The 16,725-nt window shown below is 43.5% G+C and overlaps 1 protein-coding gene across 1 annotated transcript; it reads left to right on the top strand.

Annotated features, from left to right (window-relative positions):
• Window positions 1-256: 256 nt before the first annotated feature.
• Window positions 257-16,482, top strand: itpkcb (inositol-trisphosphate 3-kinase Cb). The gene is made up of 8 exons (XM_071927929.2): window positions 257-372; window positions 2,591-3,973; window positions 12,125-12,224; window positions 12,316-12,529; window positions 12,741-12,945; window positions 13,593-13,694; window positions 13,948-14,019; window positions 14,138-16,482. The coding sequence occupies exons 2-8, from the start codon at window positions 2,780-2,782 to the stop codon at window positions 14,345-14,347; spliced, it is 2,097 nt and encodes a 698-aa protein (XP_071784030.2). The 5' UTR covers window positions 257-372; window positions 2,591-2,779; the 3' UTR covers window positions 14,348-16,482.
• The last annotated feature ends 243 nt before the right edge of the window (window positions 16,483-16,725 follow it).

Here is a 16,725-nt window from a genome sequence, read left to right as displayed (position 1 = left end):
TTAATGTTTTGCTCAGTTACCAGCTGTTTTTGGTCACTTCACATGAGTTTATCTACCGATTGATTCGGGCTGAAAACATTTCCCTCATCTGGGTTGAGTACGCGCCCGTTAAGATAGCTTTGTCACTTCAACTGTCAACTGAAGCAACCAACCCGTAACGTTAAAGGGCCTACTAGTGTTTTGACAAGTGCTTCCTCTTTCACTTCAACCACATGCTGTTATATTACACTAGCAGCATTGCACACACAGCTAAACAGATAAGCCACAGCACAGGCACAACCCCTCCACACCCTTTATACTACAGCTACACCACTCAGTGCCAGCTGCCACAGCTGCTCACACACCAGAGGCGGAAGGTACAGGCTCTGTATGGTAAGTTTTGGCTAATAGTTTGCAGGTGTATTTGGTTGACTAATTGTTTGGGCTCATAATTTGAATTTTAACGGGCCTACTGTATGTTCTTATGTCAAGATTTATATGTTTGGGGGTGATGTTTCTTGAGGAGGTCCCCATAAGTGGAAGTGAGATCAGTAGAAGCCAATAGTAGTGCTATTTTATCACTTTAATAAGTTATCCGTTTAGCCTATTGCTCACTGAAAACTGATAAGACAAATTCCTTTCAGATGAGGGCCATACGGGCTGTTGTGTATCTACAAAGCCCAAGAAACCCTGGGTTATAAAACCCTCCTTGATTTGATCCGTCTAGGATCAAAGCTGGCCTAATTTAAAGTGCAGCGTTTCATTCCAACATGATTTATATCCATTTTGGCAAAGAGAATTTGCTGCCTGAAATGCACTATTTGAAAAGCATAAATTATTCTGTTCTCAAAAAACAGGAACTGTTTTATAAGCAAATGTTGCAAAAGATGACTCCTCGCTTCAGTAGAACCCATGGTGTGCTTAACTCTCATGCCAGCAGATGGGAGAGTGGGTGTGATCTTTTTTTAATGGTGGTTATATCATTTTGAAACTAAACTCTTCAAGTGTTTTCCACTGTGTTTTTTCTGTTTGAACAGGTAGATGACAGAGGATTGTGTATGCTATTGTGTATGACTGATGAGTGGTTGTAATTGCCATCATTACGCTCTGACATCATACATCAACTTAGCTATTTTCTATCATTAGATGACCATGGAGTGACCAACTTCCCTTAATGTGTGTGTGTGTGCGTGCGTATGTGCACTTGTGTGTAAAAGAATCCATTGGGTGTCAGCATGGCGCAACAATTACATTCAGCCCTGCGTGAGTCATAATTCCTCATGCTTGATTTTGACTATAAAAGAATGAACTTGTGTGTGTGTGTATGGGCACACCCCCCCCCACACACACACACACACACTATGAGCTATTCTTTCCATTGTTATCCTTCCTGTCTCATTTCCTGTCTCTGATCATTCCCTCCTGACAGCAGAGTTACTGCAGTGCTGCCATGCTGATGGTTTCATGACAGTGAAACACTCAGTGGCTCATCGTGTCTTATGTAGATTACATTGAATTTCCAACGATGCCTGGCTTCGTCATGTCTAGCAGAATGGTTCCTTTCATGGGAAAAAGCTGACATTTCACATTTTGGGGTTGTTGTGACTTACAGTATGTATAATTATATGCATGTAAAATATTCCCATGACTACAGGAGTGGGATTTGTGAATGGCTGCCTTTGACCTGGTGTTTTTGAACAGTTTATATGCGTAAAGTAAAATGTGTTATTTGCCCTGATGTTTTCCAGTTTTTCATTTTACAAAGCAATGCCGTCCCATTTGTCACCAGGACCAAACATAGAAGTTGAAGCCCACATATGAGCATCTTCGTATGTGGTGGACCCTTTTGGTGAATTGAATAGGTTTGGCTGAGTATTGTGTCGTATCTCTATTTGAGTCAATGCAGATTACATTTCTTCAATAGTTTATGTTGGGCACGGCAATGCTTTGTTTTCCTGCACAGCAGTATGGTTTCTGTATTTGTTGTTGACCCTATTTCATGTCCACTGGCAGGATTATAAGCCCCTGTATTTTCCACTGTATTTTTGTGAAACAAAAAAATATAGATATCCATTAGGGTCCAGATGAAATTGCTGTACTGAAACAAACCTACTTTGAGAAATGTAGTGTCCAAACACAGGAGGGCAGCATTATTCTGGATAACACTGGTCTGAATTGTCATTCCTTTAAACCCTGAATTACTTGGCAGTCAACGTGTCTTACTGTAGTGTTATATCATACGTATCACATTTTACCATTTTTTGCTATGAATATTTTCTTAATGCCAGTGTATTTACTTGTGACTTTAACACTCAGTTATTTGTGACTGGTCTGTAGCCTGCCCCAGGACTCTGCAGGTCAGAATTGATAAATCACAGATCCGTTCAGATTGATTGCACTACTTGAGCCAAGTAATGTGATTAATGAAGGCCAGTGTTTACTGTGGCTATTATTAATATGGAGCCCTACCTATTACTCTTTCTGTATAAGATTTACAATTAGATTTTCAGCCTGATTAGTTAGAGGTGAGAGAACAGCATTTTATGAGAATAGGCTGTTCATGCAGTTGTGTGTAAAGTATTAATCAGTGTGTTTTTATTTGCTCCCTCAGATATGGAATATTTCAACATGTGAAGAGGATAGGAAATGCCCAGTTTAAGATTTTCCCAGGCTTACAACAATAAGTGGAGTTTATGACTCATGTGTTACACTGCAGGACTCATAATATCAATATCACAAGTGATTTCAACCCCAGCCTGCTCATTGAGGGTGTGTCTTGGTCACTACTACGGCATGCAGGATGGGCCAAACTCGCTCCGGTCTATCGCACGCCACTACCACTCCGGGCAAAGCGAAATGGAAACCAGGCGAGACAGCCAAACGGCTCCGTATCCGCAGATTTACGAGTGGTGAGAAGAAGCGACAGGGTGACCGGTTAAACAGGAATCACATGAAAAATAAGGAGTTGCCGTGGCTGGAAGGGAACCGTCGAGACACCAGCCAAACAGAAGTGACATTAGGTTGTGTGAAGGGAGCTGGAGATTCAGAAACGCGCCCCGATCACGGAGTGGGAAAGTTGCCGAGGGACGAGAGCGTGTTGGCGGTCGGAGAGGAGCGGACGGCCCCGGGTTTCGAGAGCCCGTCCGGCCTAAAGTATGGTACTGCGGACAGCCCAGCCGTGAACAACGAGGCAACGACTGGCTCGTCCGATGCGTCGGGCTTGGAAACAAGGACCGGTGAACTCAGCGGAGCGGGCTGCGCGGAGGACCTGTGTAGCGAGCCAGAAACCACGGGAGAAGACCATGCCTCGGATCCCCCGGCGAGGGCCATGGAAAACCAGCCACTGGGAGAAAACATCCAGGGAAGTGTTGTGTCTGAGGTTAGGGAATTACCGGGGACTCTGAGCTCAGCCCTGCGGCTCACCTCTGGACAGGAGACCGAGTGGACTTTGGCATCGCTGCGCTTGTGCTCGGATCAACCTTTGGATAGTGGACGGCCGATAACTAACGATCACACTGAGGAGGGTGAACTGACGAAATCTGACTTTATTAGCGTTTCATGTCAGCCCAAAGCGGTCAGTGACCAAAGCAACGATTGTCCAGTTGAATCCGGGAGCCGAAAGGACGCCGATCGGGCCCAGAGTGCCTCGGGAGGCCAGTGTTTCTCGGGTACCATCCCGAAGCTGATCATAACCAGAGACCCCAGCCCCAGCAGGCCTCAGGGGACCTCGCCCCCCCACACCACCGGACCGGAAATCAGCGGGTCGTGTTTGGAACTTCATCCGGATGACGAGTCGCCCTGCTCGGACAGCGGCTGCGGAGGTTCCCCCGCGCTGATGCGCTCACCGAGAAAGCTGTCCAACTCGTCCTCCATCGGCCTGTCCTCCGCCTCGTCCTTCGAGGAATCCGAGGACGACTTCACTGGAAGCGACATCGAGTCCAGTCTGTCTCCAGCCAGGTTCTCGTCTCTGGGCAGCCCGGACGATGGGACTGGGGTGAGTGTGCTATTCATGTATCTGTCATTTAACATTTATTTTTTCCACAGTGGGTAACATGTTGAAAGTCACTGTACAATTTTGTAGCCATCAGTAATGACATAAAGCCCATTAGTTTGCAGTGTTTTCTCTACATGCATGTAAATGAGATGTGCATATGTACAAACCTATGCACACACAGAGTGCACACATCACTCATTGTACACACACTTTACAGAACACCCAGAGGTAAACAAACCTATATCCTGTAAGAGCTTCGAACACAGGCATTTTGTTTAGTCAACCAGATAACTCGGACGAACATGATGACACATGCACATTTCCATATTTATTTTAGACATTTAAATAATCCTTATGCACAAACACATTCACATACTGACCTCAGTCTCATAGTGGCAGTGGTTGTCAGATGTCAGTAGATAATATCTGTGTTGTCACTTGCATTACTGGTAATCAAAACATAGGGCACAAGGGTCATCAAGGGTCAAATATGTAAGGGCTGTTTAGACTGGGTCACACTGATATTAAGATAGTTTCTTCCCAAGGATGATCCGCTGTTGTGTTTTTTCAAATGACAAAAGTAGGCCCTAATCAATTTGGAGGGGATAAGGGCTGATCCCCAACATCCACAAATTGATTCTATGACTTTTAACTCCCAAAGTTCATGATCACATGGCTTTCATTAAAGAATTCAGCTTGATATTTAGGGGCATTTTTAAACACTGAGTCCTACTTTGAACCATTTGTCACCCCACTGGAGTTGCCATTTCAGTGATATAGGCTACAGTTAATATACAAATTGTCTTCCTTAATCTGCGTGTACAGCTAGCACAGCTGCTCTTGGGGCAGTCTAGACCTTAAGCCCCAAAGGCTTTTCTTTCGTCTGTTCCAGTCCTGAAACTCAATTTAAAGTTTCCAAGTAGGAAGTTATGATGTTTCCCCCCCCTGAGTCAGGAGGCTTTGATGCACTGTGACTCGAAGTGTTTGGAATGAAATGAGCCTTAAAAACAGGATGTCTCCACTGGAAATAGACTAGGGGTAACACAAGTTCTCTTTCTGGGCAGAGTGTGAATCCTGAAAGTCAAGACTAGGTGTCTCTGGTGATGGCACCGCCAGGCATGCATGCTTCAAGATGTTAAACCCCAGAACCCATGGCACAGCCCAAAAACTGGAAAGATGGCACAAGTTGCACTCCACATTTATTTTATTCTAGGACTAATTATGTTTTCACAGTGAATCGTCCACCCTCCTTTGGCATGTTATTATGAGAGAGAGAGGGAGAGAGAGAGAGAGAATTTGAACTCATGCCAGTCCAAGTTCATGGTATCTAACATCCTCTCATTACCCTGTACCTCACACTCTCTAACACACTTATAACAGACACCAGCTGCACTAAACCCAAATGTCTTTATGACCAGTCTGAGGTGGAGATGGGCCTCCAGTAGATCATGACAGATAATGACTGGTATATTATATTGCTGTGACTCATTGTCATTCATGTGTGTATCCACGTGCATGTGTGCATGCGTTTCAGTGTGTGACTGTCCTCAAGTCTACACAAACATCCTGAATACAGTCAGCAGTATGGACCATTTTAGCAATATCAGTCCAGATCTTTTCTGTCCCTCTGTCATTCTTTTACTTTGAGTTAACTGATCCCGTCACTTCCAAATATTCATTTCCTCCAGATATAACTTTGTTAAACTTAATTTTCGGCTTGATTATGATAAACATTTGTATCAGCAAATCAGTGGACAGTGTCATTTCCTGGCTACTACATTGACAGACAGGAAATGAGCAACCTGAGGCGTTGCATTCGAGCTGTCGTAACAAACGAGATGACACCGGCCTGTGGTTGCTGACGAATTGGCCCTTTAATGTGCGTGTTTTGTCCCCTTTAGTCGACTGAGCTGCGCCTGTAGTTGGCTCTACACTAAAGGGGTGTGATGGTGTGAGTGACAGAATGAGGGTGTGTGTTGTTATTGACTTTCGAAAGCTGCGGCCACGCTGTGAGCTCGCAGCCAAACCAGTTACATTTTGTATGCTCAATGACGTGAGCAGATACTTGCCTGCACATGCATATTCACAGATACACACACTCACGCTGATGCCATCTTGCATTCAGAGTTCAGCGTGTGTCATGGAAAATTGGGCTGAAGGCAGAGCCCGTTGCTAGGCGACATCTTTGCCATATATGGTGCTCTTTTTTTCTTTTTTTTCTTCTTCTTCTCCCGTTCTCTCTTTCTCGCTGACAATATCTACTCTGTCCCTGACATTTGAATGTTATTAGATGTAAATGTCTACACATGCCTGCTCAGGCCTGTATTGTACACTTTATTTTCTAAATAATGAAACTTCTCTCAGCTTAACTTCCATCACTCGTCTGTGTCATGCTTTCTTCCCCCACATTTAACCTTGCAACAAAAGCCTAATATTTTCCCCTGAAATACCGTGAGACATAGACGGTGGAACAAAAAACAGAGGAAAATGAAGATAAGCCGAGAGAAGATAAAGCTCATGCAGACAAAAACATGCACTGAAGCTTTGAACACGTAGCCTACACGTGAACTTTTCAGCTATGCATGCATGCTAATTCACATGATCCACAATTGCAAACTTGTTTTCCCTGGCGCTCATTATACAAAGTCCCACACATCACTCCCACACCGTCTTTACACATGCTTGCGAATATCGTGCGCAAGCAGAAATTCTTACACGCAAATGCAGGCCATGCTGCGCCTCTGTCTGTACGTCTACTGACCCAAGGCTGAGCAGAGAAGAGCTGAGCAGAGGGAAAGGGATGTGGTTTTATATAGACTAGTTTTGAGAAAGAGCTCTGCTGTAGATCTGAAAGCACCTGAAAACACTTCAGTATGTGCTTATGTACTCCTGTAGCTGATAATAGTTGTCTGACAGGTTCTCCTTTGTCACTAACACACAGATATATACGCACACACACCTCTGTAGGTTGCATAATACTGAGGAATTTGTCAAGTAGACAAAAGAAGGAGAGCATTGGGAGGGTAGAGGAAGACGAAGGCCTGTTGGGAGATGCACCATCTCTTTCTCCCTGCCCCCATCCTGCCAGTCGGAGTCTGGCAAGAGATTGGCTCTGCGTGGGGCTCAGGATAGGCTGAGTGGGGATTAGGGGAAGAGAGCGAGAGAGGGAAACGAGTAGAACAAAGGTGGGACTGAGAGAAAGACGGCTCGGTATGTGGTGGTTGATACAGTAAGAAGTAGCTATAGGGAGATGGTGAATCATCCAGGGGAGGGAGAGAAAAGGAAACGAGTTCAAGCAGGCAGAAGGTCTGGGAGAAAGAAAGAGACAAATGACAGAGGAGGGGTCGGTGGATACGCTCGATCACCAGGGAGAAGATATCTGGTATTGAGAAAGTGATAGAGAGGAAGGGAGGAGTGACAGGATGTTGAAACAGGAGAAATGGTGAATTGGAGTGAAAAAAGACCTGTGAGACGAAGAGAAGAGGTCAGCGTGAAAGTGAGAGATTAGTGTTACCTTTATAACAGAGTGGGATTATTTACCAGGCAACTCGAGCTTCAGTTTACCTCTGTTTACAGCAAGGTTTAAGCTAAAGGCTAAGCTACAAGAACTGGAGTAAGATGGAGAGCTAAAGCTAGACTTGGTTAAAGAAGGTAATAGATGACTGTTTGGGATACTAGGCCAACGGGGAGGCACACACCCCTGGGTGCAGCCGGTGGGGCTTGGGGAGACCCAGTGCTGATGGTGCGGAGTATTTTGTGCTGGCTGCGCTCTCGCTTTGTCTCTGTGGCTGTGTGTGCCTGTGTCAGCGCCTGCCTGCTCCTCCACTACTGCTCTGTCTGCCAGGTAAGAACTAGAACGGGACTATATGATTGAATTCAACCTATTTCCACCGCAGACTGTTGGATGTGCTTGCTAATAATGAAATGCTTACAGATCTTCAGAGAGAGGATATGAGATTAGATTATTTCAAATTCAGGAGCCAGGTTTGGGTATTCAAATGTAAACTGATTGATAGCCCAATCTCTTGCTACAGTATTTGGTTGTTGTCTGCCATACTGTGTGCACAGATATCTGTGTTGCTGTAACTATGACGTTCTCTCTATCTGGGTTAAGAAGCCAGTAAGCCAACCACCAGGATAAGGATGCTGGCTGCATCAAGCCTTTAATGATCTTTGACCTAGGTGATAATGTCCTATCCTTATTTTTCCCTGAGTCACATTGTCTAGTCCTAAAAGGACTGTATGCTGGTGAACGCCTCATCTCTCTCCTGAATGTGTGTGTGTTTGTTGGATAGGTGAGTGAGGGTGCTGTTTGAGATTGGGGAAAAAACATTTTTGTGGTCAATATGGCTTCTCTGACTATGCTCATTACTGTTGCCATGTGAACAACAGAGGGGCCCCAGTGGAGGGGTGTGTGTGTGTAAAGCTGCTTTCTCCATGACGAATACCAGAGGACATTCCCAGCATTCCAACCCCAAAGTCTAGGAGCGGAGAGGATGGGCTTAAAAGTATTAGGGAGGATGGGAGTGTGACAAGAGCGAGTGAGGAAAAGAAAGGAAAGCTGTTGGGGATTGGGGTGGGGGGGGTGAAATGCTCATGGTTTGAAAACCATTACCCGACATACAGTGTAAAGTGTCTAAACAACAACATAACTCTTTCCAGTTTGTAAACATTGGTTGCATTTGAACCACAGGATGGGATGTGAGGTAACATGACTGACAGAAAGTGGTAGAGAGGAGCGACAGAAGGGCCTCCATGATATTTAAAATGGGGAGAGGAAGAGTTTAACAGGGCAAATTAATGTGCATCAAAACATTGGGGAATGAGAAGGAAGCTTAGCTAGAAACAAAGTAACACAGAATAATGAACTGAAGGCACATGGTGAAAGAGATGGTGAAAGTTCAGTTGTGGTGTAATTTCTTTTCAGTGTTTCAAAATGCTCAAAGATGTGGGTTGGGGAGACAGAATGAGATGCCAATGCTTTGAATTGAAATGGAAAAACATTTTCTTACATGCAACTCGTAGGGATTCTCCGCAGCAGCAGAATGCTTTGTATCAGAGCTTTTCCAAAACACCTTTACTTCTAAGAAAAACAACTGCTGCGTCTTGCGATTTAACGGTGCAGCCCTAGTGGAGACTGATAATATTAGGCAGGTACATCTGACCCCAGAGAGGCAACACACCAAGCTGTCAGCTTGAAGCAATTGGAGAGAAAGCATGAGGATGAGAGAGAGATGAAAGAGGAGAGGCTGGGTGTCTGCTTCACCTTTCTCTCCTGTCAACCCCCTGGACTTCCATCTGTCACTGAAGGCTTCTCTGGATGAGGAGAGATGATGCTAATAATAGCTAAATAAAAAGAGACAGGGGTTATTATGGTCTGATGGCTAAACTTGGTTTGTGGTTTGTGTTTTGACAACAAACGGATGTTATTTCAGCAGATTATTTTTTGACTGCTGTGTTGACTGTTTTATGAACGACTCTCTGCCCGATGTTTACAGTAACAACATTACCTCAAACATCAACTTTTTACTTAGATGATTTCATACACATAAACATGAATTTATCAGAACCTACTTGATATGAATATAATTTGATTATACTGAAAGGTTTCCTCTGTGACCCACAAGTGGACCTCTAATCCACAGACACCGACGAAGGCCGGAGTGCCGAAAATGTTCTGTCCATTTTAGCATAAATATTGCTTAAACGTATCCTCGCTGTTGAGTACGATCCCATTCTTTTAGAAGAACTGATGGATAAACTAAAATAGTAGGCCTATAAGTTTGACGTGTATACCTAAGGTGCATTGCCCCCTCTATTCAGAGCAACAGAATCTGACATACCAGGTTCATAATTATACACTTTGGAGGCTTAAAGTTGTGACAGTTTTACTGTGCTGACCAGGCTGGAGTGTCTTTCTCAAGATGGATTGCCTGTTGTGTTTTATGCAGTGGAGGAATGGTTGTTCTAAATCTGATCTTTTTTTAGTGCTCTGTTTGGATATTCTTGTCCTGCCTTATACAGGGAAACCTATAAAAGAGGATAAATGTTGAAAAGGCTAGGAAATGATCGGTTTTTTTCAGACTGTGTTTTTCAACTTCACCAGTGTTCAAGGTCAAAGTTGGCTGCTGGTATGTTGAGCTGCCTTTGAAGGAATCCTGAACAAAATGACAAACATCCTGAGAGATAAGTTGAGTGATAGTTCTAGCTAAAACAAGACCTTGGACATTCAAATCAGCTATTGAAGCAGTGTGACTTTTCAATATAAACGCTGTCAGAATTGTACTGAAATTGTGCTACTAATCATAGAAAGGTTAGGAAAAATGTGTAAAACGCCTGCATGCGGTTGGTTTTCAATATGTTCAGGTGTGTTGTTTCCCCTGAGGTGGGAGAGGTTATGTTGAGGTTAATCTGTTAATGAGATTGAAGGCTTGGGTCACAGGCGTCTGGTGTTCGCTCTTACTCTCACTCTCTCTCTCTCTCTGTCTCTATCATCCTGACGTCTACCAGCTGTCTGACAAAGCCGGCACGAACCTGCCGTTCACCATTTCCCTGCCACAAGCAACACACCCAGAATGCAGTCAGAACAGCTTATTCCTAGCTCTCTTATGTCTAAATGTTTGACAACTTGAAGGCCCAGTCCGTAAATACATTAGTCATCTGGCATGGTTTTTTTTTTAAATACAAAGGATGAATGACGGTGTTGAAACACATTCATCCCACCGCCCTGAAATTTGTCTAAACTTCTGATGTAAGAGCTGATACTTTCACATGGCGTATACATGTATTGTTAGGATGTAGCAATTTTCCACTGATATTGAGTACATCAGACCTAAATGTTGAGTTATGATGGGTAAGTTCTGTTAAAGGTTGTTTTTTTTTTTTTTTCCTTCCATAACATACAGTACTGTGCAAAAGTCTTTGGCACCCTAGATTTTTTAATATAAATGACGTCTTAGATGTTTGTTTTCTGCATTAATGTATCAGTAGACTGCTCTTTATAGTACATTTTTTGATGTTTAGAAACTTTTCATTTCATCATTTTTGAAAGCATCTTCACTTTATGGATGTTTTTTACATGTGCCTAACAGTACTGTATGCAAGTACACCCAAAATTTGGATGGTTAAAGTCTGGATTGTAAAAAGCTTAAACCTTTTGAGTTACAAATCAGCCCTCATTTGGCTCAAATAAAGCTTGTTTGTTCTTGGCAAACATAAACCCACCATTTCCGTTGTGTGTACATTCCAGCATTAAGACTGTTTTATTGTGACACAGAGTTTCAACACAGCAGCTGTGGAAAGAACGCGTTTGAGAAGAGGGGAGATAGGCAAACATGTAAACATGGCAGAGATAGGCCGGACAGGGAGCAGCACAGTAATTCCCAGCAGTCAGTTAGGGCTGTAAAAAGATGGATTTTATGATTATGGTCCCTTGTTCTTCTACTTGATTAACCAAATTGACCTCTCTCCTTGTGTGAGTCTCTCTTGCTCTCTCTCTCTCGCTCTCTCTCTCTCTCTCTCTCTCTCTCTCTCCTTGTCTAACCTTAGTTCTCAATAACATTGTTCACCTTTCAGTAAGACCTCTGTCTCCTGGTCCCTCCCCTCTGCTGCGTAATGCAACACACCTAACTTCACCCGAGACTCACTGCCAGCTTGCTTTGATTTCCCACACACATGTTCAGCTAATCAACGTCATGTTCTTCTCTCACATCGCTTGCGTCAAAGCCCCCGTTGCACACTGTCCTTGCTCTAGTGTTTCCCAACACAGATAACTATTATGCACATACACGAACACACACACCCACACACACACATGCAGTGTTTCAAACAGTGGGGGTTCTGTTTTATGGCACCACACTGTTGGCTTTGGTAAATGTTTCATGAATGGGCTTTGTCACATACGTTGTGCACCTGGCCTTGGCTAAGGGGGAGGGTCTGTCCAGTGTCTACAGAGGTGTGCGGGTATGTGCAGGGCTTTGTCCATTAATTGGTAATCATTCTATTGGCCAGTGTCTTGCCTAATGCTTCGCCTTTGACCATAGAAGAAACTCTCCTACTGTTTTAGTGAGTCAGTTCTTCAGATTTGTCATCAGTGTTACCACGTCACACTTTTTCTTAGAGGATGATTTGAAGATGTTTGTCTTTTTCCAGAACAAGCCTTGGCAGAAGTTGAAGACCATGGTTCACTGGTCCCCTTTCGTCGTGTCCTTCAAGAAGCGTTATCCCTGGGTGCAGCTAGCCGGCCATGCAGGTACATATATACGTCAACGCACACATGCATAGTACACACTCCAAATGTTACTTTTCCTCTCTTATTCTTTTTCTCTGTCCCTGTCTCCAAGGTAACTTCCAGGCCGGGGAGTACGGGCGCTTGTTGAAGCGTTACTGTGAGTGTGAGCAGCAGTGCCTACAGAAGCTGATGGAGGACATTCTGCGCCCCTACGTGCCTGGGTATCACGGCGTGGTACAGAGAGATGAGCAGGACTACAACCTGATGGATGACCTGCTGGCTGACTTTGACTCTCCCTCCATCATGGACTGTAAGATGGGCAGCAGGTGAGTGAGTCTGGAAAGCATGTGTGATTGTGTGCCAAACATTTTCCAAGTTCATAGTGATAATCAGAGCTTTTCTCAGGCTTTTGGGAGTTGTAGTGAGCCTAGAAAATGCATCATTAAACGCATATAAGCCTCCACACACTTTACTCCTCACCAGTGTTCTGCCTCTTTGCCATATTAAGCCTTTCCCTTCCCTTCCGTCTCCCATCAGGACATACTTAGAGGAGGAGCTGAGTAAAGCCAGAGAGCGTCCTCGCCTGCGGAAGGATATGTATGAGAAGATGGTGGCGGTGGACCCCGGGGCCCCTACGGAGCAGGAGAAGGCCCAGCAGGGGATCCTCAAACCCAGATACATGCAGTGGAGGGAGACTCTCAGTTCTACAGCCACCCTGGGCTTCCGCATCGAAGGCATTAAGGTCAGAAGGGCTCAGCTGGGGCTCATCCCGCACTTGGCTGTAGTAGTCAGTGTTGTTGAAGTGAACAAACAGTGCCAAACATTGGGAGTAAATATTTATCAGTTCATACACAGGACAAGACCACTCACTGGTGTGGAATTGGCAAACAACTAGACTATTACAATTCTTGGCTGAACGAGTAGTCAGAATGAGGACTAAAAGAAATCCAGGACTGGGACCAGGTTATGCCAATAGCTATAGATTTGCATATTACTCTCCCATGAATGAAATGACTGATGATCCATTTTCAGCGGTTAATCGGTCCACTGTGGCTTTATTTTCCAGTTATAGCGGTCAGGCTGAGTGTTACATCACCGAAACACAACGCATGGAAATCAATTTTATGTTAATGTTTGTTGGTTGCAGTTTTCCAATGCAAGTTTTCCATTGCAGTTTCAGCAAAACACAACTTACATGCAGTACTATCAGTGAAAGAACATGTTCTATATAATAAGTACATCAAGTATGAACAGAACTTTCAGCTGGACTGTATCTCAGTTGTTGAGGTACCGGACTCAGGAAGCTGTAAAAAGTTACTGATTTGAATCACAAGATAGTCTATGTATTTGACTATTAAATAAACAGTTTAGCTGTTGTTTTTTTAACAGAAAGCAGATGGAACTTGCAACACCAACTTTAAGAAGACCAAGCACAGAGAGCAGGTGATGCAGGCCTTGGAGGACTTTGTCGATGGGAACATTCAGATCCTGGTAGGTGTTCCGAGTTCACTGACCAATTCATCCAACTTCAATACTAATTTATTTCTACATAAATGTAAAACAGCAAGAATACTACTCTATTTAAGTCTAGAGTATTTAAGTGTAAGTCTTATATTTAAAGCTTTACTCAAGTCACAGTTAACTCAGGCCAGTGAGGAAAGGAAACAGGTTTTTTTTTTTCCATTTTGCAACTTCTTTTCCATTTCTCTATTCTTATATTCTGCTGTTCTTTTTCTACCCTTAGAAACTGTACCTGCAGAGGCTAGAGGAACTTCGCTCTGTTCTTGAGAAATCACACTTCTTCAGGACTCATGAGGTGAACACACACACACACACATCATGATTTCACAACAAACTAGTTGGCCAAGTTGCAAATTTGTAATATTATCCAGTCACACACCTAACCTCACCTGCCTCACTTGTTCTCTTGCTAGGTGGTGGGCAGCTCTCTGCTGTTTGTGCACGATGCGTCGGGACAGGCCCGGGTGTGGATGATCGACTTTGGGAAGACGGTTCCCCTGCCCGCCCCTCTTACCCTGGACCACAGGACTCCCTGGGTGGAGGGCAACAGGGAGGACGGCTACCTCTGGGGGCTGGACAACCTCATAGACATCTTCAGCAGTATGCTGCCCCGCACACCCTGAGGGGCGGAGTCAGAACAGACAACGGCGTGAACAGATGGACCATGCAGTGCGCTGATGGTGGACGACACAAAGGACGGAGAAAACACTCAGAATTTGTGGAATGAGAGAAGATGATACAAGCTGAGATTGACCAACGAATGAACAGACAAGGTCCATAAATATAATCGGCTATCAGTTTTGATACCATTACTTTTTTTCATACCCATAACCACGATGCAAAATATCCAAACGTCAGTATCCACTTGTACCTGTTTTTAAGAACAGGAGGCAAAACGAACGCAGGCTGCGCATTGCACTGTGGGATACGCCAAAGGCCACCATCTTGCACATGGTCCATTGGTGAAGCTTGAGGTCAGACGACCTGCCTTGATGTGAGACACAAGAGGGAAGGGGGAGAGAGAGAGAGCATAGCATACAGGACTCTTTACCACTTCATCCAGAAACTAAAGGATTTTGACAAAGGTGCAGAATTGTACCTTTTTTCTCCTGAGTGTACAGTCTCTGACTTTGTGGACCTCTAATTAAGAAACAACATTGACTTCTACCACTTCTACACACAAGCACATGTAACATTACTACTCCTCTCCCTCATCACCATCTCCCTCTGTAGGTTAGAGATGCGCATAGCACTCTTACAACAATGAACTTGATCCAGTGGTATAAAACCTTTTTAAGTGGCCTTTGAGGAGCATTGGACATTGGAGTTTTATTTTTGTCATGGACCACTTAGTATACAGCAACACTAAAACACTGGTAAAACTGTGTGTAAACTAACCCAGTGCGTAGGTTCTCTCTGTAAATAGTTTTATTTAATTTTTTGCCTTCTTATAGCCTCCTTACCCTGTTTGTACTGTTTCTGGTGCCTAGCGTTTTTAATGGAAGAGCTGTTTGACCATTCCAATGCAGTGGACTCATGATGTTATTTTTCTTCCAAAGAGTTCACCAAAGTAAACCGATAAACATTTAATCCCAAAGTTTAATTTACTTCAAGTGGGAACTGAAAGCGTTTCTTGATTGGCTTTTTGTATGATAATGCAGTGAAAGTGTCTGAAATACAAGAATATTTTTTTTTACTGTGTACAGTATGCGACAGCCATGCCTGTCTGGAATTTGTTGCACTATGGAGCCTCACAAAGCCATTGAACAAAACAAGCTCTGCCTCTTTGTGTCTTAAGATGGGTTCACAGATGCAGACATTTAGCAGTTAAGCAGAAGTTGAATTTCCCATGATTGCTCTATTCTGCTTAATCGATATTGCTTTAGATTTGCAGGGACTACTAAGTGTGAGAGCGAGTGAATCATTGGCGGAAAAGGTAATATGAAACTGGAACTCCCTGATTAAACTGTTAACTGGCTAAGTGTGCTGTTTCTCCATCTATCAGCTCACGCACTAACTACAAACTGGATAATTTCAACATTTCTTCAGTTTTAATGGATGATGTATCATCAAAGGCAAGAATAACATTGTTTGAAATATGAGGACGATGCTACACCCTCATTTAGCTACACTAAATGGAAGGTTTAGTAGGTTTGAACTTTGAGTCTATGTAAGATTGGTAGTTTACAAAGAAAATGGCAATATGAGGTTAATCTGAGCATATAACCTTGTAATAAGGTCGATATGATGTCAGTGCTTATGACCGTATTCAGCATTCCGTGGCTGGAATGTGGCAGGTCGGTGAACATTCCAGTGTCGAGTCTTCCAGAGATCTGCGTCCCTCGACAGTGTCAGGTAGCACTGTTTGGGAATGTGTGTGTGCAGGCGGCACACTCTGTACACAATATAAGGGCTCTACACCATTTCTGCAAAATGTCTGACTTCATGGAACTGGAATTCTGTTTTTCCATCTCTGAAAATTCCTCACCAAGCACACCTACTGGAAGAAAGGAACAATGTAGTGTTTACAAAGTATTATATTTCTCTGCCCACATATTCTTTATATTTGTAATATGGCAAACTATCAGGTTTTCAAACTGGGTGCTTTGTGTGTGAGAGAACTGGATTGCGGTATGGGGAGTTAATTCGTAACTTTGTAACCATAACATATGTACTGTATTTTTACAGACTTGTGAAAATTGATATTAGGTCCCTGCTTTGTTTGGAATGGCATGATTGCAATAAATTGAAAATAAGAGCTTTGGAGTGTTTTCTACTCTGATCCCCCCCCACTACACATCAGACATCAGATACACCATTCATCACCATTGATCATGCAGTTCACAAACCAAAATCAATTTCAAATTGTATTGATATTGGTGTGAAGACATTTCTTTTGCTGAATAGCCAAAACTGCTATGATAAACAGTTACAGGTAGGCAGTGAATCATAAATGACACAGAAAAAGAAATCAGGAATTTGAATCATTTTATTATATAAA

Source organism: Centroberyx gerrardi, chromosome 6 (assembly GCF_048128805.1).
Source record: "Centroberyx gerrardi isolate f3 chromosome 6, fCenGer3.hap1.cur.20231027, whole genome shotgun sequence".
In the NCBI taxonomy this organism is placed as follows: Eukaryota; Metazoa; Chordata; class Actinopteri; order Beryciformes; family Berycidae; genus Centroberyx; species Centroberyx gerrardi.
This window is presented reverse-complemented; position numbering and strand designations above follow the sequence as displayed.

Coding starts and splice junctions, on each gene's coding strand:
- itpkcb (XM_071927929.2), top strand. CDS start 2,780: ATGGGCCAAACTCGCTCCGGTCTATCGCACGCCACTACCACTCCGGGC. Junction 12,225..12,315: donor GCAGCTAGCCGGCCATGCAG/GTACATATATAC, acceptor CCTGTCTCCAAG/GTAACTTCCAGGCCGGGGAG. Junction 13,695..13,947: donor ATGGGAACATTCAGATCCTG/GTAGGTGTTCCG, acceptor TTCTACCCTTAG/AAACTGTACCTGCAGAGGCT.